The 24,352-nt window shown below is 41.6% G+C and overlaps 1 protein-coding gene and 1 pseudogene across 1 annotated transcript in view; one reads left to right on the forward strand and one right to left on the reverse strand.

Moving 5' to 3' along the window:
- Nucleotides 1-19,338, forward strand: part of LOC102994048 (fatty acid desaturase 2-like protein FADS2B) — a 40,819-nt gene extending 21,481 nt beyond the window's left edge. Inside the window, 7 exon segments of the mRNA XM_055091376.1 lie at nt 4,574-4,634; nt 7,244-7,320; nt 7,482-7,579; nt 9,864-9,960; nt 11,778-11,857; nt 13,099-13,224; nt 19,107-19,338. Of these exon segments, the coding sequence (XP_054947351.1) occupies nt 4,574-4,634; nt 7,244-7,320; nt 7,482-7,579; nt 9,864-9,960; nt 11,778-11,857; nt 13,099-13,224; nt 19,107-19,338 (771 nt within the window).
- Nucleotides 19,339-22,798: 3,460 nt separating this feature from the next.
- On the reverse strand, nt 22,799-23,288 carry LOC102992751 (mediator of RNA polymerase II transcription subunit 28-like; annotated as a pseudogene).
- Between the last annotated feature and the right edge of the window lie 1,064 nt (nt 23,289-24,352).

Genomic DNA, 24,352 nt, shown 5'->3' on the forward strand with positions numbered 1-24,352 from the left:
GCATACCACAAAAAAAAAAAAAAACAAAAAAACAAAGACTGCTAAGAGTAGCTTTTAGCCCTGGTTCTGATAATGCTCACTGGGCAACCTTGAGTCAGTCACATTTTATCTCTGGCTCTCAGTGTTCTCATCTCTAATATTAGGAGTTAAACCAGATCTCTGCTTTTCTATGACATTCTAGGATTTGGTGACTATGTACTCTGGCCCAGAAGGGGGGAAATGCCTCTGAGCCTTCCAATAAGCCAAATCCTTGTACACAAGCCAGGTTGTTTTAGAAAAAACTCGTAAGCCCTGACTCAGAGCCTGTTTTCCTTTAACACAGAGGTTTTATATTGAATTAGAAGATACTTAGAACTACCAGCTTATCTATGCTGTTTCCAGTTGAGCAAACTGAGGCTTAAATAGATTAGATAATACAGAGTTGGATCTGGATTCATACGAGAAATAGGTCTGTCCCCAAAATGGCTAGAATGAATAATATATTGTCATTTTATGTGACATGTTCCATTTAATCAGAAAATATATATATATTCCTGGTTATCTGGTTCCCCAGCCTACAGTGACTTGGAATTGGCCAACTAATAAGAGAGTGAAGGGACTGCTGGAGCCAGGCCTACAGAGAGCAGTAAGCAGAAACCACTGACAGCAGACGATTAGGGAGGCAGGTGGGAACTCACATGAGATGAGAGCCTGCAAGTGCCAGGTTCAGAACTAACCCCTTTAGGCAACTGTCTCATGTAATTCTCACGATGTGGGGATGAGAGAACCCCTATTTTACAGCCAAGACTGATGTTCAAAGGGGTTATTAGCTATTTAAGCCAACGTCCATAAGCTGGTAAGTGAGAGAAATCATTGCACAGTATTCAATGGTACAGGCTTCAGAGCTTCTCAATCCTGGCTGTCATCCGAAGAGCTTTTAGAAAACACTGCTGCCCAGGGACCATCTCTAGATTTTCTGATTTAAGTCATTTGTGGTGGGGTCTGGATGTCAGCATGGTTTTGAAAGGCCCCAGGTGATTCTGACCTACATCCAGGACTGAGAACAGCCCTGCCTTCAGTGGAAACTCAGCTAATCATTAGCTGAGTCACTTTGAAGAACTTAATATCTACGAATCTCAGTTTCTCCAACTGTAAAATGGAGATAGGTGATGGCTTCAACCTGTTATTGGTATTATATGTAATATTTGCGCCACACTTAACACACTGCCTGCCATACGGAAAATGCTCAATAATTGTCAGCTGTTATTAACATTAGGAACAGTTTTTCCATAATCAATATGAAGATCCAGAATCATTATGAAAAATGTTTACCTCTGATATTATTAAGAAGCTAGGGACGTAGACCATACATCATAGCATCATTAAATTGGAAGATACTTGGAATCACCAAGTTTTCTTATCTACTCTCTTTCCAGTTGAGCAAACAACCTCGTCAGAGATGATATGAGCTTGGCATCAACTAAAATATCTTTATTCTCATTTATATTTAATGAGAGCACTGAAGTTTGAACATGCAACAGTCTGAAGCAAGCCCCCTTAAGAGATGACTTCAGATCCACAACTCTTTAAAATATTCATTGAAATAGGATTCCTCGGGCCATTTTTTTCACCAGAACTAATTAAAGTCTTAGAGCTGAGGTTTCTTTATTTGTAAAAGAAGAATAATACTTTCTGCCTTACCTACTTTCATAATTTTTTAAAAATGAGGATAAAAAAAAAGGAGGATGGAAAAACATTTCATTTCAACAGGTGTTTATTCTTTTTCATTATCAGGAGTTGTTTTAGCCTGAATTTGTGTTCCTGGATCAGATTAATTATTTTTTCATAGGCTTTGAGAGACTCTGTCCAATGAATCATTCTGTGACCCAGCAGTGGGGGGTCAAGTTCGAGAAGTTAATATCTTATTTTAACTTTGAGGATGCAGGCAGAAAACTCTGATAGTGAAGGAAATTTCAGGAGAGAAGTCTTGCAACTAATGAATGCTCTCTTCTCCTCCGGGCCTATCAACAAACTGGTGGAATTACTGGCACTTCCAACATCATGTAAAACCAAACATCTACCCCAAAGACACAGACACTGATATAGATCCACTTTTTGTTACTGGAGATTCGCAACCTATCAAGGTACATTTAAAAATCCTGGGCACTGGAGAATTTTCCTGGAAGTGGTTCTTGGAAAGGTCTACAACCTTGTCTTGGGGAGATCAGGCTGGAGGTTCCCATTCAAGCATGTTTTCAGAGCATCTCTTCTTTTAAGTCCAGGATATAGATTTGAAATAACTGCATCTGGGGTTGTAAGAATAGAAGATGTGGAGTGCATGACTCCATGACCTTAAAGGTCACTCAGTCCAACTCATTCACTCATAGAAGATAAGCCGGTACATTCAACGAGTGCTAAATCACAAACATCTAAATATCTAGTTATGTCAACTAACTCTAGCTCTGTTAGAAGAAACTAAGCTGTTATTTTTAATTCAGGTTCATTTTGGTTCATTTATACATGAACCACAGCTCAAATGCCTCATAAGACACTTACCTCTAATTCAGACTTCTTAAGCCATAGAAAAAGGAAGGGAAAACTCCAGAATGTCTCAGCTATTGACTTTTTTTAAACCTCAACTTAAAATCATCATGTAAAGGATTATTACCAAGGTTTTTAGAAGGGAGTCTTCTTTCAACATAGGTGATATAAGGATAACCACAGAAAAGTATACCTCCTCAGGGGGAAATGATGGATCCTGGGAGTCAGGTGCTTAGGAAGAGGCTGCTACCTCCTTCTGGAAGAATTTTAGGAGTTAAAAAAAAATAAAGGAGTGTAGCTTTGTCAGTTGCTGCCTGCACTTTGTGGTACATAAACCAAAATTACACAACTTTCTGAAAATAGATTCTCCCAGATTTGGAAGACTCTCTCCAATTAGGAAACAAATTCCCTTGCCTATATTTAAAGAAAAAGAAATCCTTGTCTGTAGTCTTGAATCAGTTGCTTTTGACAATGGCTCCACAAACAAGTTAGACCTCTCTGATGTTTGTGGACTCCTAGGCTCATCACTAAACTTAAGACATTTTGATTTCTCTAATCTTCCCACCCCACAGTAATGGTGATTTGTCTCAGTGGAGTTCAAGAGGCAGCCTGACCCCCTCCAGAAGTGGCTTCTTTAGAACTATATCCAGTACACATGCCGCTTCTTCACAGGTGATGGAGGTCACCTCTCCAAGTTTTACAGTTACTCTTGAGACATATGTCTAGAACCTTAGGCTTCTGTATATTATAGTTTCAAAGTGACTGTACAAGACATTACTTAAAATTATTTAAACTCTAAAATTCAGTTGTTTTGCATCAAAAATTGTTCTGATAAGCCCTAAACGTTTCTGTTCTTCCCATTTTACTGTCAATCCTTCTACCACTTTCTTCAAACATTCATTCGTTGACAAGCGTTAATTAAATCTACGTGCCAGGTCCTGTGCTCATATTTTGGAAAAGTTAGAATTCTCCTTTGGAGTGATACTCAAAACCAATCCTTCACCTATGTTTTCCAGCTCTCAAAAATTTCCCACCCACCCCCTCTTCCATGTTTGCTACTACTTAAATATCTAGAAGCTTGGGAGTAACTGCAAATAACTATTATTACTTTATCACTATGACATTTCTTTTTATTTATGACAGTAAGAGAAGGAAGGATCAAATCTACTATCCAAATAAGAGAAGAAATCTATATGTAGAAGGGGAGGTAACAAAAGAATGGGAAAAACAAAAATCAAACACTGCCCATAGTGTTGTAACTGAGTGAATACATAGTAAAACTATAGAGGAGATGTGAATTATCATTCATTCATTAATTCCTTCAATTAAACATTTATTAATTGCCTGCTAGGTAATGGAGATATACTATTACTTCTATGCCTCCTCTCAGGATATTTGTTGTCTTTGTGCATTCGACACAGACTAAATTAACTAAAAAGACCCCTAGAAAATGACTCAAATTCCCAGTAGTAAGATTATATATAATATCATTATGCCTTAAAAATAGTAAATCACAGCATGAGATCCATGATGGAAACACAGAGGAAAAATGAAGCAGATTCTAGGGGTTATGCCTGTACCTTTTATCACTTGACCATTCAGTAAATATCTGTTGAATGGATGAATGGAGATGGAGACTGAGCTTCAAGCAGAATACTAAGCACGCAGGTTGAAAAAGAGCTCGGAAAACTTATCAGAAATATTTCTTTTCAATCATCATTCCAATCCACATAAGGACAAAAATTTCAAAATAGCTTCCATGGGCATAATAAAAGTAATAAAAGATCACAACCCCCGTAGTCAAATGGAATAAACCACGCAAGCAAGCACTGCCCATATTAAATAAAGCCAAAAGACACCGCAGTATTTCCTCCCACTCCAGTTCTGTTTCTTCTAGTGCCTCAAGTTTGACAGTCAATGAATCCTGACCAGGTGGCTCTTTCTACAGAGATTTTACACACACACACTCACCTCACACACACACACGACCTTGAGTATAACGACGAGAAGTTTATATTGTCTCTTATTTGAGTTTTATTCTCTCTTCATTCAGTATGGCAAGAAGAAAATCAAATACATTGACTACAAGAAGCAGCACCTGTACTTCTACATGTGTGAGTCACCTGGGAGCCACATTCCTTATCATCCCATTTCTCTGAAGCAAACAGCTGTCAAGCCAAAAGCCATGACTGAAATCCTCCCACAGAGAGACCAGCTCATGTCTTGTGACCGAGAAAAAGCAGCATGTTTTATTTCATACTTACTAGGGTGAAAATCTGAAAAGGAAAACAGGAAAGCAAATAGGCATTCTTAATGGGCATCTCATCACTCTGGGTACTGGGCAGGGAAGGAGATGCTGCAAGAAGGATGTGAGGCAGGATGCCCCTCAAGGGGTCTGGCATCTGGGACTCTCATCCTGGAAAGACTAAATACCTCTCAAGAAGAAAAGGATGGTGGTATTTGGGTAGGGAGGAGAGATAGGAAAACAATGCTCAAGCACTGACAATAGGATGTCAGAAAAAGTAGAGTCTCATGAGTAAAAGTCACCTATAGAGTTTCTGTGTGGAAGAAAGCTAGCTGTTCCCACAGCTTACATACAGTTGTAGAAGATATTTTAGTGGATATATATATGAAACAAGTAAAACAGGTCTGAATGGGGGTCTAGGCTTAAGAGAAAACAGGGTAGCTGAATAATGCTAATACCAATAAAAAAACATCAGAAGCAAAAATGTTTTGCTCTTAATCTAGTCAAACTCATGATAGCTCACAAAGAAAGGTTTAGTGGGATCCCAAAATATGCTTATCTAAAATATGCTTACATATTTGGAAAATAAAACCTTTGGAAAGGTTCCAAACATTTTCTATAGATCAGTGGTTCTCACCTAGGAGCAATGTTGCTCCCAATGGGACATTTGACAAAGTCTAGATACATTTTTGGTTATCACAACCAAGGGGCAGGGATGGCACTGGCATCCCGGGGGCAGAAGCCAGGGATGCTATGAAATATCTTACAATTCTCAGGACATTTATCCTGCCCTAAAATGCCAACAGTGTTAAGACTGAGAAACCCTGTTGCAGATGATCTGATTTGCCCAAATGTTGGCCACCAGTGGTCACCTGTAACATACCTGACCAGGATGGCCTGTGGGTCCATTTTCTGATATATGGGGATCAATTACCACTGCTGCCCTTCCACTGCTAGAATTCTGCAGACCTATCCTAAGGCAGTCCTTCTCTTGCATGACCAAAATGAGGAATGAGGACATTGGTGTCCCATTCTGAAAGGTAACTGATCCCCGGCCCAGATAAATGTATGTTCACATAAGAAAAAGCTGTTGGAGTTTCTTTTCTGAACTTTCCTCCCCTGTCTGTAGTGCTACAATACATCCTTAGCTTATGAGGAATTAATGAATGGTGTAGATTCACTGCAGAATCCAGCTTACAAACCACATTATCCTCAGGAGCTGTTTCATTGTGTCCTTTCCCTTCAAATGCCTTCAACTTAGTATCTCAGATACAAGTGAGTCATGCTCAGACTGTCAAAGAGAAACTGGGTTGGACGTTTGGTAAAGGCGGCAAGACAGATTTGATTCAGGCTTCTGTAGTAGGGGACAGGGACTTCAGTATAAACTGACCTTTAACTCTGCTGAAACAAAAGTGGGAGACTTCTTAAACACTGGGACATGCTAAAGGAAATTACTGAAAGAGGTTAAAGTGAGAGGAAGCTGGTCATGGGCCATGTGTGTCTGTTAACTGGTGCTTATCAAAGTCAGGCTCCTACCCTCCCATAGACTGGGGTACAGGGCCCAATTCTCAATGATTACGCTTCAAAGGGATGACTCCCAGGTCCTTGAGAGAGACATCTCTGGGTTAGGGAAGATCCATCTCAAAGGGACAGAGAAAGGACTTTATAATTGTAAGTTTTCTAACAAATGATCTAAGAAAACAGAGATCAGAGACCTATAGTCATGTTTTGGCTTGAACAAACAGTAAGTTCTTTGGATAGTCTTGAACTTTCTCAGGCAGGAACTTTAAGGGGGCTGGGGTCATCCCAGGGGTATGGCCTTGAGCTATTCTTAGAAACTATGCTAGCATTTGTGCAAGTCCCTTAGTATGTAGGGTGGACAACATCATTTTGCTGACAGTTTGCAGAGTTTGAATGTTTACGGGCCCACTTTGAAGCCTAGTCAAGAAAAGGGCTCAGAGGATCTGATTAAAGTTTGGTCAAGGAGAGAGTTGTCAAAACCCAAAGGGTCTCCATAAGACTCTTACGTGCCCCAGGCAGCCTCACTGGTCCTGGGGGTAAAGCAGGTAAATAACTATGTGGCCAGGAACTGAGTACACCTGCTCTATTCCTGCCACCTCGACATATTGTGATAGGGCCCAGTGCTAAGGATCGTGAAGGACTGAAGGATTCCATGGACCTTGAGAAAACTTGAAAGCTCACGGCAGAAGCCCTTCCAGGATGCCTTCATCAAGAATGACTCAAATCTTCAAAGCTTCCCTAGTCTCCTCAAAGGAGCTGGAACCAAAGTCCTTGTCCAGCATCAGAGACTCTAAAGCCCAGTGGCGTCCAGGATGTGGTTGTGGATCTCCACCTTGCATCCCTTCTCAAGGGTTAACATTCCAGGGGTGGCATGTTAAGGAGATCGACTCCTGCTGGCTTCCACGGGAATCACATTCTGTTCATTTGTTCACCATCTTTTTAAAAAATTTTTTTCAGCTGGGCTCCCCCTCCTCATGCCTGTGTATTTCAACGGGCAATCCATGCAAGTGATGTACCTCCAAAGGTATTGGGAGGTGAGTAACTTGACTCCTTCTCTAAAACTAGATCAGGCTGGTAGAAAAGGAGAAATGAAAATGCTTGGTCCCTTCCAGATGTAGCTTCCTTGAGTAATAGGATATAAGATTTAGCCAGTTTTATTTCCAAGAGCCTAACTTTCAAGCACTTCTTTCTGCAGGACATTGCCTGGGTCAGCAGCTTTTACATCCGCTATTTCATCACATTTGGCCCTTTCTATGGAATCTTCGGAACCATGGTGCTCATATAGTTAGTCAAGTAAGAAAGCAAGAATATTCTCTTATTCTCATTACCTAGATGGCCCTTTACCTTCCTTATCTGAGCTATTTATGATTAGCAATGATTAGCAGATTATGACACCATGCCCCGTTCTCTCGTAACTGAGACGTTTCCAAGAAAATGTGGGAAAAAATAGCTGAAATAGGTGAATAAGAAGAGTTCCTTGGAAAATGAATTTGCCCAAACTTGGCTTTTTTTCTATTTGCTTAATTCCCCATTGCAGCACAGTCATCCCTCAGTAAATGTGGGGGATTTGTTTCTGGATCCACCACAGTTACCAAAATCCAGAGATATTCAAGTCCCAGAGTCAGCTATCCGTATCTGTGGTTCCGCATCTGTGGATTCAACCAACTGCAGATCATGCAGTATTGTACGTATTTACTGAAAAATATCCACATTTAAGTGGACATGCATGTTGCTCAAAGGTCAACTGTGTTCCATCCGATCCCCAAGTCCTTAAAAATTGTAATCCAACTAGACATCATAACTCTTGCCAAAGATAAGGGAAGGACAGGAATTTTCAGTTATTTTATGACTAGAGATTTTCCCAAAGCCCAAATGACTTCAGACTGAAAAACCCTCTTCAAATCCCCAATTTATTCCTCCCTCATTCTTTCACATTATTATTCTAAATCCTACATAACAATAAAAATAATGGTAGCTACTATGCATCAGGCAATTTGCTAAAGGATTTACATGCATTATCTTATTTGATGTGATTATACTTACAAAACCCTGTAATGTAGATAGTATCAGCTTCATTTTTCTTTCTTTTTTATATTTTCAAATCTTTTACTTTAATGATGACCAATGATGTATTCCTAATTATACATATTTCAGAAAACCAAGGTTGTGTGTAACAAGAAATGTTGGGCATTTCTTTGTTTGTTTCCAAGGGCTAAGTGGGGACTCCGGAGTCAGACTTGTTCCAGGCTCTACCACATGTTAGCTGTATGACCCTAGTTAATTTCTCTACACTTTGGCTTTCACATTTGTAAAGTGGGGCTAGTGACAGTACCTACAACATACGACTGTCATGAGCATTAATGGGACAGTAAAATAGATCATAAAGGAAGCCTCAATAAATGTTAACTGTTACATTATTATCATTATCATTATAGTATTATTATTGTTATTACTATTAGTCACTAAGTATAATGTTTCTATGTTTCTTTTGCATTGGAGCAATAGAGCATGCTTATAATTAACTAATAAGATCATTGTTATCTGTCGTGGTTTATCTGTTGATCTGGTTCTTGGAGAAGTTAGCCATGCTCTTCTGTTTCTTCAGGTATAGTGTGGTAGAAATTCTACTGCTCCTTATTTTGTCTTTGTCTTTCTTCTTTGTGCTTCACCTATCAGTTGCTTTGACATCGGTGAATATGATGTCAAAGCTTATGCATTTCAATATGTCTGTTTTTGACTTTACAGCTTCATTTTTCTGATAAGAGAGCTGAAGCTCAGAGAAATTAAATCACTTGCTGAAGGTTATAGAGCAAATAAGGGCCAGTGGCAGTGCCAAATCAGAACTTGAACCCAGATCTATCTGATGACAAAGTCCAAGCTGTTAATCACTTTGCATACACCCTTAAAGTTACCTAGGTATCTTTTGAGCCTTGCACCAATGCCAGAGCAAGCTTTGGGGGCACATTAGGCTGCAAGGCAGGTCATATGACTGAATGCTTAGTGTGTCATCTCTAGATATAAAAGGCCTCCAAAGACTGTCAAACAGAGTGAAGTCAGAAAGAGAAAAACAAATATCGTATATTAACACATATATGTGGAATCTAGAAAAATGGTACAGATGATCTTATTTGCAAAGCAGAAGTAGAGACACAGACGTAGAGAACAAATGTATGGATACCAAGGGGGGCGGCGCGGGAGGAATTGGGAGATTGGGATTGACACATATACACTATTGATACTGTGTATAAAATAGATAACTAATGAGAACCTACTGTATAGCACAGGGAACTCTATTCGATGCTCTGTGGTTACCTAAATGGGAAGGAAATCCAAAAAAGAGGGGATATATGTATACATACAGCTGATTCACTTTGCTATACAGTAGAAATTAACACAACATTATAAAGCAACTATACTCCAATAAAAATTAATTTTAAAATAAAAGAAGAAAACAAATAACCACCATATTATTAGAACCTTTGAGACCCTGCCATTTCCTTTAATGCTCAGCCAGATCTGCCAGTGGTTGGAACTGAAACTCCCCAAGGAGTGACCACTTCCTCCTACTCTCTGAAAGGTTTCTTGAAAGTCCCTGGATTGCATATGTTACCCAGATGAGCCACATACCAATGAAAATGAGCAGAGAGGAGAACAAGGACTGGCTTAGCACTCAGGTAATCATGGAGTTCCTGGGAAAGCATCCATCAAAGCACCCTGATTTACAGTCTGCTTATGTCAAATAATAATAATTCATACTTATTGAATGCTTGCCAGGGACCAAGCACTGTCAACAGCTTTGCATGTAACTACATGAGATATGTGCTATATTCCCACTTTATAGATGATAAAATTGAGGCATGAAGACGTTGAGTAACTTGCATAAGACCACACAGCTAATAAGTGGTAGGAGCAGGTTTTAAACTTAGGCAGTTCGATTTCAGAGCTTTTGCTCCAAATCAAGGGTTAGTAAAGTATAGTCCAAGGGTGAAATCAAGCCCACTCTCTGTTTTTATAAATAAAGTTTTATTGAAACACAGCCACGCTCACACGTTTACATATTATCTATGACAGCTTTCATGCTACAACAGCAGAACTGAGTAGCTGTGATGGAGAATTAAAATATTTACTGTCTGGCACTTTATAGAAAAGGTTTGCTGATCCCTGCCCAACATGAAACAGGCTTTCAATGAATCTGAGACCTCCTAGAATTAGAGAATGAATTTTATGACCTGGAAGGACCCTGGAATCCACCTCATTTCATTGTATAGATAAAGAGGCCCAGAGAGGAAACATGGCATGCTCTGCAAGCATGCTGTTAACGATTAACAGAATTGTGACCCATGCAGAATACACCTGCCTCCTAAGCCTTCCACTGGCTGTGCCATGATCAACTGGAGAATCCAGTCATTACACTGCTTCCTTCTCCGAGCTCATTCCCAGATTCAGTGGACCTTCCATAGAGTAGTGGTTCTCAAACTTCTTGGTCACAGAACCACTTCACACTCTTAAAAGTTATTGAGAACCTCAAAGAGCTTTTGTTTACAGAGGTTATATCCACTGATATTTACTGTATTTGAAATTAATACTGAGAGTTTTAAAATATTAATTAATTTTAAAATAATAAGAATAAAGCCAATGCATATTAACATCAGAGTGACGATGTCATCCCATGTTTAGCAGCCTCTGGAAAAACCCATTCTATAAGCATGAGAGAATGAGAATGAAAAAGGCAAATACTGTCTTAGAAGTATTATGGGAATCGTTTTGACCTTGCAGATTCCCTGAAAGTGTCCTCGGGAAACCCAAGGTGCTCTAAATTACACTTTGAATAACCACATAGAGCAGCCACAAAAATAACATTCAAAATGGCAACAACTCCAACAAGAACTAAACCTTAGAAAGGCATTGAATAAAATGACATTCATAAAGGTTCTTAATCTAGGTAGTCTGGAGGAGCCTATGAACTTTTCCTCAGGATAATGTTTTTAAATATAAAATAAAATACCTTAGATTACAAAGGAAATATTTGTATAGAAATGCATTTCTATGCACAGAACCCTTGACTAAAGCCCTTGCATGCCTTACTCCTCATTTAGAAGTTCTTTCAGTCTGCCCTATGGAAATGGTATTCAAACCCCTGCAATTTCTACCAAAGTCCGACAATCCTACTTCCATCTGCCAAAGTCCTTATTCGTGACACCTTAGTCTTCTGTATTTGAGGGCTGAGAGTGACTTAGCTCCCTCAAATCCTACATACTTCTTCATACCTATTGCCTCATATATACTTAGCAAAATGTCTTATTGCCTTTTGAAATTGTAAGCTCCTTGAGACCTGGGACTGTGTATCTTTTTTATCCCTCATGGTTTCTTACACAAAATAGGTACTCAATAAGCACTTGTGGAACGATTGACTGAATAAAAGTACAACTAAACATTTTCTTTGTTTGACATTTGGGCTCATTTATATCTAATGTAAGCTTTTTCTTTGCAGGTCTTGGCCACCTGTAATGTTGAACAGTCCTTTTTCAATGACTGGTTCACTGGGCACTTGAACTTTCAAATCGAGCACCAGTGAGTGAGAGAAACAGTTCATGATAAAGGGCAAGGGCTGTCACTTATAACTGCCCCCCATATAGTCCAGAGCAGAGCCCTAGGCTTGGGATCTAAAAGAGAAAAAAATGAACCAGAATTCTCTAAAGGCTGCTATTTTTCTATTAACGTCAATGGTAAGGAAGGGAAGAAAGAAATGAAGGAGGTGAAACAATTGTGAGTAAGTGGAGTGAAATCTTGGAAAAGTACCAGGGACTCAGTTTCCAGATTCCTATGGGCTTAGGAATTAGTGATTGTTTTCTTTGCATTTGGTTTGTTGGCAAAAGCCAAGAAAAATCATGGCAATCGGGTAACCAACTTCTGTTGAAACTTAACTACAATTTAATTTAAATATTTACTTACCTGTATCTTTACAGCCAATGTTACAAAATAATGAATAATGAAGTGGAGTCCCTGCTGCAGTTTCTAGATGGAATCTGGAAATACTTTACCAATGGGTCAGTTAGGGAGATATGCCTGAAAGAAAGAGAAAATGATAATATTTTGAGAGTCAATTTCTCCAGAATATTCAGGGGAGAGACTTTCCACATTCTCTTTGTCTAAGCCATGTCTATGATAGTCAAAGAAGGAAAGAGCCCTTATATTTGTTCAAGGGGTTTCCTCATTCTTTTTCTCATGTTAGTCCTTGAAAATTTCAGCCAAACAAAAGAAGGATTATTATTTATAGTTTATCAAAGAAGAGGTTAAAACCCAAGACAGTCATCTGGCTGATTAGTGAAAACCTTGGATAAAAACCCATCTCTCCTCACTTCTTATTCCTTTCCTGGGACTTCTAGCTATATACCATGATTAGAACTTACTGAATATTCATCTATTCATGGTGCAGAAGTTAGAGAGACAGAGACAAAGATAAAGATGGAGATTAGTAGGGGTGGGGTAGAGGGTTTGATATCTCCAGCTCTCTGGGTCATTCAAAATGGTAGAAAACCCTATGCTTACATTTGATCTGGTCAAAACTAAACCTACTGATGGAGCTAATATGTATTCTCTTAGTTCTGCCTAAACATGTGCCACCCACAGGGCTTGCAGAGGGCTAAAAGATGAGTGTTCCATCAAGTTCCTTAACTTCCCAGAACAAAAGTATTGTGCAAGTTCAAGGGTGGGTCTGCGTGGCTGATATAATTTTATTTTATAATGGGGAAAGAAAACTCTGGGTTTCTCTTTAGGTCTAAGCTTTATATCTCCTCTCTCTGTTTCCCTAGTCCGTTCCCCACAAGGCCGCGCCATAATTATCACAAGGTGGCACCTCTGGTGAGATCACTGTGTGCAAAGCACGGGCTGCAGTAGATGAATAAGCCCATGCTGAAGGCATTTGGAGACATTGTCAGGTAATGACAGTCTCTCAACTCACAGCTCTCGTTTCCCTTCACTGCTGGTCTCCAGACTGTTCACTGGCATATGCATCATTCACCCGACAACTATTTATTAAGCAATATCCGTACGCCCAGCATGGACGTGAGGCTCTACAGGGAACAACAGCAACAACAGAAATGATAATAGTAATTCCTACCATTTACCTACTGCCTTCTAGGTACTTCTTAGTGAAAATGCCTTGTCGCCCTACTAAATTTCAAGCTTCTTATAAACCAGGGTTGTGTATTATTTGTCTTGTATCCCCCAAAGAGCCTTGACATGCTTTAGAACTTAAGTGGTGGGAGGGACTCTCAAATCATCTGGTCCAGGGTTGCAAACTAAGATGTCTGCAGGGTCCAGTGGGACCTGTGTGGATCAGGCAGGGGTGACCGCCCAACACTGGAGAGACCTGAAGGAACTGAAAATCCGTACTCATCCTGAAGCATTCATAGTTCCTTAGAGAACACTGTGCTGGTCAAATTAACAGCCAGTGACCTTGGTTTAATAATTTTTTCTTTGGGGATTAGGAAAAAGAAAAAAAAGCAGTATCTTAAATACGCCACCAAGGCCAGGCCTGGTCTGATCTGATCCCTGAATACTGCTCCATTTTCAGGCTTTCTACCACTGCCCTCCTTCTCTTCTGCCCTGCAGATAGCTAGCCTCCCTTCAGTTGCTACATAACTCCCTGCCCCTTGCCATGTCATAGCCTTGGCCATCTTTTCTTCCACCTAGAATAGTCTTCCAACCTGCCACCTCCCCTCCTGTCACCTTATCAATTTCCATTCACTCTCCAAAGCTCACCTCAAGGGACTTTTCCTCATCTTAGTCTTCCCTTGCCCCCAAGACTAAACCTGTCACTTGTTCTTACAGCACCTGGTTCTCTTCATTTCTGACCTTTATCACAATCATGATTAAATACCATATTGGGTAATGAACTATGTAATATGTGTCTCCCAAGCTAGACCAGGAACTCTATGTGGACAAGACTCACATCTCTCCTATTTCTTGCTGTATCACCATAGCCTAGAAAAATATCTTTCACATTATAAAATAGGAAGGGTAAGTGGATACAGGATGGGTTGGCTTACAGGTATATGCTTTATCCTGTAGAGATTCAGAGGAGCTTTTTCTTTTAATACTAGAGAAAAGGATAAGTGATGCTTTGGAGTACAGAAGAGAATAAAATGAAAGAAAAACTCAATCTCCTTCACATAGAAAAGGTGAACTCACCTTCTAAAAAATAATTCAGTGTATCTGATTCCCTCCACTGGGCAAGAAAGAAAGACGTCTTTCAGATACAGCTGAAAATGACAATGTTGTCCTGAATTAAGCAAAAGAGCAAACGTTCCATGAAGTAGCTCCTTTGACGTGAAAGTCTCACCTATTGATGATTTTGTTTGCTCCTCCCACAAAGCCTTGAAGAAATCCGCAGCCCTCTGGATGGATGCTTACTACACCCATCCAGAAACATGACGCATATGGGCATGTGTTAAAGAGAAAACCATAAGCCCAAGAAGTGTCACTTGTGCTAAAGGTCATGATACCAAACCTCTACAATACCTGACTTAACTGCAGTTTCAACCTTCCCCAGAAATGTAATCTTAATTAACTAGTCTGGAATTTTCTGGTCAGCACAGAGGAGGTAATCTGTCACATGGTCCCTCTCCATCCCTGCCCTCCCCTGCCCAGACGAACAAGAGGCAATCTGCATGATAAAACTCTTGCCATTCCCTCTCTCTCCCCCTCAAAAAAGAGGGTGCCTGGCCTCAAACTACTTTGCTAATGGCTTCCTTGCCCCTCCCTTCTTCCTATAAAAACCTTCCATTTGTATAACCCCTCAGAGCCTCCTTCCTTTACTCACTGGGATACTGTCCAATTCATGAATCACTGAATAAAGCCAGTTACATCTTCCAGTTTCCCTGGTTGAATTTTTGTTCTTTAACAGCTTGTTCAATAAGCTTCTCAGAGGAGAAGAACCAAGGCGTGTTACTTTCACAACTTCCCAGATCACTGAGCGCTGAGTTAGAATTTAGACGGTCAGTCCTGCAGATCATTTCTGCCCTCTGCTCTCTGGCCCGTATGAATAAAGATGGCTTAATTGGCCAGACTTCTGTCTCTTTAAACTAAGCGACTCGTGAGAGTTATGTTACAGCCCTACCTGAAATTCTTCAATGGATTCCCATGGTCCTTGGAATAATGAGGAAGCTTGGTGATTGCGACAGACTACCAGCACCACCGGCCCTCCCCCATGCACCCTGCCCCACCTTGTACCGCTTGCTTCCTCTGCTTTAGCCCCCCAGTGGTTTCTTTCAAGTCTCACACACTCTCCTGCTTCAGGCTCTCTGCTCCTGAACCCAGGGCCTGAACTGCTCTGTCACCCTCCCAGCCCTCTCTCCTTCTCACCTGGTTAGTTGCCAATCACCTGCAATACTGTAACCACAGAACGAGCCCAAACTAGACCCATCTTCTTTCTAACAAGATACTGAGTTTTTTCAGAGACAACAGAACAAAACTGCAAGTCAGGCAGCCAAAGCACACAAAGGAGAATATTTCTGACCTCAAATAACACCCAGAACCAAAGTCCTCACCACCATCCCCAGGGACCCAAAGGATCAGGACATGACTGGAACTTGAACGCCAGAATCCTTTCAGAAGAGAAGGGTCCATTGTCCTAGAAGATCCCATGTTGAAGCCTCCTACCATATCTTACCATAAATGGCCAAGTTCCAAAGCTCACTCATCAAAACCTGCCCCACCGGCATTTCTGCATACCAACCCATCCTCCACTAACTCATAAAAGTTGACCGAACCCCCAGATGGCAGAGATAGATTTGAGCCCTGCCTCCTGTCTCCTTGTCAGCTGGCCTCAAAATAAAGCTCTTTTCTCAAAAGCCAGTGCCATAGCATTGGCTTCTGTGTGCATCGAGCAGCGAGCCCTTTGCTTGGTAACGTTCCTGGGGAAGCTTCCCTATTAAGTCAAGGCCTCCTGTGATACGCTTTGTAGTAATCACTACAGGGGTAATTTTATATCCATTTGTGTGATTCCTTAATTAATTTGTTTTCCACCATAACCTGCAATATCCATGAAGAGTAGAGACTGCCTGACATGATAGAGACACTCGGCAAAGATGTGTGGAAGGAACAGAGCTAGGAAGGAAGGAATGGAGGGAGGGAGGGAGGAAGGGAGGGAGAGAGGGAAGGAGGGAGAGAGGGAAGGAGGGAGGGAGGAAAGAAGGGAGGGAGGGAGGGAAGGAGGGAGGAGGCAGGGAGGAATGAAGGGGTATCTCTCTCTCTCCATTAATCTTTTTTATGTGCTTCAAAGTAAATTTCCTGGGGCTTATTTTAAAAAATAAATCTCAGATTATGCAAACTACAAGTGCATTTCTCCTCTTCAATAAAGAATTGTGTAGCAGCTTCATCTTTAAGGGAATCTCGGAGGGAATTTTGCTATGTGAAGGGACTATAACATGGTTAACTTTCTGCAAAATAAATTATTAACTCAAAACAGAATAAACCTTCTTGTGCATACACTTATCCTTTATTATTTTTCAATTATTGATATATATTTATCTTCATCCTTCGCTTTCATTTGGCAACATTTACTGAGCACCTACCATGTCTCAAACTTGGGCCAGGTGATGTGAACAAGGGTTGCAGGAGCCCAGGCTCTTGGAGCTTACAATCTAGTGGAAAAAAAAAACAGTCAATAAGGAAATAAATGGAAGAAAAACCAAGATCATTACATATGAAGAAAACAAAGGGTGTTGTGACAGAGTGATAAGCAGGGACTAGTTTAAATAAGGGGGTCATAGAAAAGTGACCAGGAGAAGAATGGGAGGGAGCCTCCCATGAGATCCCGATGAGCAGCGTCACGAGAAGCAAGTGCAAAGGCCCAGAGGCAGGAACAACCTTCTGTTCAAAGAACATCACAGGAAGTCTGTACGACTACGCAATAGTGTGCCAGGTTTTTGCCTCACCATCACTTCAGCTTCGGTGTGTTTTGCCTTGGCTTTTCAGAGGCATTCAAAAATAATTTTCTAGATAAGTAACAAGGATAAATTGTATACCACAGGGGATTATAGCCATTATCTTGCAATAACTTTTAATGGAGTATAAACTGTAAAAATATTTAAGCACTATGATGTACACCTGAAACTAATATAATATTCTGAATCAACTATACTTCAATAAAAAATAATAAGAATCATTTTCTATTATTTGTATAAGCATAGTTTTCTCTGGGAAATCTTCTCAGATTTAACTGACCAGGTTAATTCTCCCTTTCCAAGCTCTTATGCCCTGTGCACCTCACTAATACAACTTATTTCTGCCTGTACACCCACTAGACTAAAACTCCATGAGTGTAGTGAGCCTGTATGCTGTTACTCACCATTCTATCACCAGCCCCAGTCCAATGTTTGGCATTGACTTGGTATTCAATACATGTTTTAATGAATAATTAGTTGATCTTTCTTCTCATGACAAGCTTTCCAAAAATTCCTGGTAATTGCTGCCTAGAATCCAGCTGTCATTCTGATGCTCTCTGTTCCATATGGAGACAAAAAACAAAAACAAAAAACACCTAAGTGCCTAAGTGGACGGAGTTGTTAAAGCGTGTAATTAGGAACCCTTTGCTCAGTCAATTGAAAAAGGCTGCACAAGAGTGACTTGGGAGACTTCCCTGGTGGTGCAGTGGTTAAGATCTGCCTGCCAATGCAGGGGACACGGGTTCGATCCATGGTCCGGGAGGATCCCACATGCCACGGAGCAACTAAGCCCATGCGTCACAACTACTGGGCCCGCGCGCCACAACTGCTGAAGCCCACGCGCCTAGAGCCCCTGCTCCACAACAAGAGAAGACACCACAATGAGAAGCCCACATACCGCAACGACGAGCAGAGCCTGCGTGCTGCAGTGAAGGCCCAACGCAGCCAAAAATTAAACGAATTTACGAAAGAAAAAAAAGAGTGCCTCGGTTCTCCATCTCATTGGGACAAACCCAAACACTGACTCACACCAAAAGAATTTTCATTCTGACACATGATTTATTGGGAAAGGACTAGGCAGAGCTGAAGAGATACGAGAGTGAGGCTACCCTAAACCACAACGGGGAGTTTCCAGCCATGAGGGTACAGTGGCAATAGCCCTGGACTTAGGTTCTCTCAATAGTTACACATCTACTCCTATCACACTCTCTGATCAGGAGCTTGCTCCTTCCTTTCTAGAGATTACCTCCTTTATTCATAGATAATAAATGAAATACAAGGCATTATTTGGGTTAATAAAAACGCAATATATGTTACAGTGTCAGTACCTTGCCTGGCACAGGTCAGCTTTCATGGGCTACTGCATTAGCTTCCTAACTGTTCTCATTGCTTCCTGTCTTCTTCCCTCATCAGCACCTTTGAACTCGATGCCCTAGCTACCTGGAATCTCCCAGATATCTGCATGAGGGGTACCTATTTATTATTTTGGGCACCTTCCATTCGATGCAATTTATGCACAGAATATCCCAGTTCCGTCCCTCACCACGACTGCCTATCATTCCCTAAGCATTAACCTGTTTTGCTTACTTCACAGTACTCAGCACCATCCGAAATCATTTATTTGTTATCTCAACTCATTGGAATATGTTTTAACACAGAAACATGGAAGAGTGCTTGGCAAACGAATGAATGAATGAATGTAAGTATATCCTTGTTCATAAAGTGTAAGGAGGATGGGAAAATAACATCAGCTCCTTGAGAGCAGTGGTTCTGGACTGATTTGTTTGTTACATCTCCAGCACCAAAGCTGCCCTGAGTGCCTGTTCAATAAATACCTGTTCTTCAAGGACTGCTTCCTTTTCCTCTTCAAGCCACCAAACACACCTCAAAGTGGTCCTGCAGAGGGTACCAGGTCCAGGTCCAGCTGCAATTTCCGAGGGCCAAGCCACCAGCACTATCCGATGGAGTAAAATTTGGAGGACTTCGGAACGTCCAGCTTCAGAGAATCCAACAAGTAACGATGGAGAACCTTATATTGTGGCTAAAGTGCACTGCAGGCACAGGGAATATGGACACGCCAGTGTTTCCCCCTCAAAGGGCTGACGATTTTATTAAGAAGACGAGACTCATATAAATTTAATAGAAAGATAAAATTAAGATGACGAGGGCTGTGTCCAACGCAAGGGGCACGGGAAAGGTGGGGGAGGGGAGGAGGCGGGGAAGGGGGCCTCTAGGCGCCTGCGCAGTAGCTGCCCATGGCAGGTCCCAAGATGCGCATGGCTGAAAGAAGCTCCCAGAGGCGCCAAGGGCTGGGTCGGGCCTGAGGCTGGGATGCGCAGCTGGGGAAAGAGGCCTGGCTGGTTCCTTCTTATTGGTCCTGGAGAAGTTGATGGAGAACCACCCCCACCCCCTTGCGAGGCGCGCCCTGTTAAGGAGAAGGGGAAGGAAAAGCCGGGGGAAGAGCAGGCTGCGGCAGCCAGCACCCTGGCCAACTCGGCCTCCCTCTTGATGCGCTTCCGGGACCAGGCCTTCCCCGGTGACGGCGAGTCTTTCCACCTGCAGTACGTGGACCTGGACCGGTTCCTGCCTGAAAACGGCCTCCCCGCCGGCGCCACCCGCCGGGCCCAGAACCTGCGGCTGCCAGTGGCCGAGCTGGAAGGGAAGGAGCCTCGTCCACGGCATCCCCCCCGCTGCGCCTCCACCGCCGTCTTCAGCCCTCGGAAACCTGTCCAGCCCAGGTTGGTGCCGGGCCTTTGGGCGGGACCACCTGGCCCATCCGAGGAAGTCCGCCTCCCACTGAGGGCTGCTGGTGGCCACACACCCGGTGCGCCCCGTCTCCCGGGGGAGGTCCTGGCGGGCCCACAGTGGGGAGAAACCCTCTGCTTCCCACCCTTTAGCACAGCACCCCTGTCCAACCTGGGGACTTCAGCATATGTCACATCAGCAGCGGTCGGAGCCTTTGTGCTGCAGATGGCGAGGACAGTGGAGTGAGCCACATTTCCTCAGTGCTGCTCGTTACCCCACGTGCACTTTGCCACTGATTGTTGGGAAGCTCAGGCAGTAATAGTAATAATAACAACAACGGCTACCGTTTATTTAGCACTTACTCCATGCCAGGTATTAACACATAATCCTCACCAAAAAATTGATACTCTTATCCCCGCTTTATAGGTGAGGAAACAGAGGCCTAGAGAAGTTAAGTAACTTGCCCAAAGTCACACAGCTGGTAGGTAATGGAGGCAGTACTAGAACCAGGATGGCTGTCTGCATAGCTGAGTACTGCTTAGGCTCTGGCACAAAGAAGGCACTTCCACTGCCCAGCCAGGACAAACATCATCTTTGGGGTTCCTCCTTCATCTTCTGGTCCTTTTTTTGGTTTTACCTCCAGGGATTGGTTTGTTGGTTTGTTTTCATGCCTCTTGGACCTGAACTTACCATAGGAGGCATGGCCCCCTTTTCAGGAGGGTCTGCAAAGCTTTCTGCAGACTCAGTTGGAGACATATAGGCTGATGTCTCCTGAGAAGGACCCCAGGAGCTGGTATGGAACCCAGAGAACCTGTACCAAAGGATTCTCGTGCTCTTTTTTTTTTTTTAATTTTTATTATGGAAAATTTTTCAAAGGCAAAAGTAAAAGGTTTCTATAATGAACCTCCATGTAACCATCACTCAGCTTCCATAATTCTTTTTTCTTTAAGTGAAATGTTGTTTATTGGGCAGAAACTTTTGAATTTAGTAAAGAAATGACCATAACTGGTACGCACATTAATTCCAAATATTTTTACTAAGCACCAAATAGAATAGCTCCTGAACTTTTCACTAAGAACCTCTTCATTACTGAAAGAATGCCAAAAATGTAATCGGCTTAGTTAGGTTTTTAATCAAGAAATCTAAAGCTGCCAATCAGAGCTTCTGATTGGCATGAGATGACCAGGTTAACAACCTTGAAATCAGATAATGTGATTAAAAACAACTTTTAAAAGCTTTGTTTAACTATATACTCTGCTTGAGGGAATTCGTCGGCCTCCAGCTGTGTCCCATACACACAAGCACACAAACAAAAATAAGTACTAAGTTATTATGTATAAATATTAATGTGGTCCCTGTATATTCAGAGGGGAATAATGCCTACTCCTCATGAGGAACAAAGAGACAGATCACTAACCCCAGAGGGAGAACCAAGCAAGGCTGGCAGAAGAGACAAGAAGTCCTGTGTCCTGTGGATACGACGGAGAGGGCGTTTGGAGGCTGCAGAGACCAGGTAGCGTCCAGGCCAGACCAGAATGTGAGTGGATGTCACGGTGGGTGGGGCGGGACCTTCAAGGCTGGAGAAAAAGCGAGCCAAGACACTGAGTCACAGAATTACTGCCTGTTCAGAAAACAGTGCTGCACTGGTTGAGGGTGAAGGGGTGTAATCTAATGAGGGAATGTAAACAACAGAGAAAGGAAAGCCTCATGCAAGGAGACCAGGCACAATGCCGGTTTGTATTTCTCAACAGCGGTTCAACAGAGAATCTGAGGTGGCCTGTGTGACCGACAGAGGGTAAAATATCTTCCCAAACACCAAGTCTCCTGTGCACCCTGCAGCCAGCCTCCCACCTCAAGGCCCCAGTCCCTTGGAATCAACACCGTCCATTAGCAAGAACCTTCATTAATGGAAAATTCTGCTCCAAATAGCAGAACAAATAAACAAAACTCAGAGATTATCACAACAAGCTTTAACCCTCATACTTCACTTATGCCCCTATTGAGAGCAGGGTCCGCTCTGTTACTTAAACTGATTATTGCATAAATGAATATCACTTAGCATATCACTGCTCCTACCCCCCCCCCAGAAAAAATAAACACTACACAAAATATAAACTTACCCCCAATAAAAGTCAACATTAACTTAAGAATACTGCTGGATTCCTATAGCACTAGGTTACTACAGTACAGTAACAGTTACTACACTAACCTACGATATTATAATCCTCTTCCAACCTATTTACAAAATATCCTCATTCTGAGGTTCTGGAAGTGTTAATTGTTGCATTCGATTCCTCTTCTTGAGGTAGTTCAAAGTAGTGAAAAACAAGCAAATTTACATATTTTTATATACTGCCACTGATGGGTAAATTATAAAAGGCCTACAACCAAAATCCTCATCCTTTGATGTGCAGATCAGATCGTACAAGCTTTTCCCCTCAGATCATACAAATTAATCTAAAACTGGAAACACAGAGATTAACAGTCATACAAAAATAAAGATAAAAACAAGCAGAAAAAAAAAAAAACAACCAAAAACATAAAAAGGAATCTGTAAAAGGCATCACACTAACAGTCTTAAACTTTGCTAAAGACAGACAATACACTTGGTTTACTAAAGCAATAAGCATTTTATAAAGTACTCCATAAATAACGCTTATGAAAATAGGTGGATGTTTTTAGGTGAGAGCACAAAACTAAAATCATCTCATTCTCTGGCAAAGAGTTCTCCCCAAATGTCATGTCTACAAGAAGTGATGTTTGGCAAAACTGTGTCTGGACTGGCTCAGCCACCAGCTCATGTTCAGGTGGCTTTTCCTCAGGTTTGCTTCACTGGTGCAAGGATATTTGCAGACGCCTGCTCGAGGTAGGCCAGGGAACCCTGAGGGATGTCGGCTGGCTTTTTGGGCTTCATGTTGATGTCTTCCAGCACCTGTTGCCAATGTCTCCGTTTTGTTAAGTGCTTCTGAACCAGAGCATCCTTTCGCTGTAATTCATTCCTCAGTTCCGAGACATCCTCTTTGATAACTTGCTCTGGTTTCTGAACAGGTAACTGCAAACTGAAATTTCTTTAGAAATTTCTGGATACACTGATCAACACCAGTTGGAATTTCTTCCTGATCTGTACTATTGACATAATCCTGACTCACCAGAGAAGCAAAACAAGGCTCGAACGATGACTCCAACTCATCCACCAAGGTACTGTAAGAAGTTCTTGGGATGCCTGGTGTGGCCTGAAGAAGCCCCCGCGGGGGTGGCGGGGGTCCAGGTGGCTGCGCAGAGAACGTGCCTCCCAGCAGAGCCCCCATTTCTAACAATCCATAACTCTTAACTCATAACCAATCTTGTTTTCTATGACACCTTCCACTCCCCTTACCTGATTATTTTCAGTCACTTCCTAGATATTATATCATTTATCCATAAATATTTCAATATGTATATAAAATATAAGGACTCTTTAAAAACATAACAAAAAATACCAATTTTATATCTTAAATTGACATCAACATTCAAATGTTAAAAAAAAAAAATGGAGGTAGCAATAATCAAGACTCTTAAGAAGGAGTCGTGTCGTCTTCCAGAATAAGAAAGCACTGGCAATAATACCCAGTGGGCTTTGGTCTCCGTGCCTTGGACTTCTCATGGGTAAATTAAATGAGAGAGTTAAGATGATAGTTAAGTTTTCATCTAGATCAGATATTCTAATAGTTTTCAAAGCTAAATGGATTATCTTGTACCTATGGGTCTGGGTACCCTTAAACATGCCCTCAAAGTTTTTATTAATAATTTCAGTAGTATTTCATTTATCTCCCCTACCAGAATGTACACTTCTTGAGGATCAAGAATTTATCTCTTATTCACTGCCAGATCCTCAGAGCCTAGTGGGCAAATTGTGAAGGGCCTTCTGTGCTGAGCCAAGGAGTCTGAACTTTATCCTAAAAGAATGAGGAGTCATGGAAGGAATTTAGTGAGAGAAGATGCATCACCAGATGTGCTCTTAAGAAAGATTGGATTTGTGCTACAAACAGTAAATGCTGGAGAGGGCATGGAGAAAAGGGAACCCTCTTGCACTGTTGGTGGGAATGTAAATTGATACAGCCACTATGGAGAACAGTATGGAGGTTCCTTAAAAAACGACAAATAGAACTACCATACGACCCAGCATCTCACTACTGGGCATATACCCTGAGAAAACCATAACTCAAAGAGTCATGTACCACAATGTTCATTGCAGCTCTATTTACAATATCCAGGACATGGAAGCAACCTAAGTGTCCATCAACAGATGAATGGATAAAGAAGATGTGGCACATATATACAATGGAATATTACTCAGCCATAAAAAGAAACAAAATTGAGTTATTTGTAGTGA

This window comes from Physeter macrocephalus, chromosome 16 (genome assembly GCF_002837175.3).
Source record: "Physeter macrocephalus isolate SW-GA chromosome 16, ASM283717v5, whole genome shotgun sequence".
In the NCBI taxonomy this organism is placed as follows: Eukaryota; Metazoa; Chordata; class Mammalia; order Artiodactyla; family Physeteridae; genus Physeter; species Physeter macrocephalus.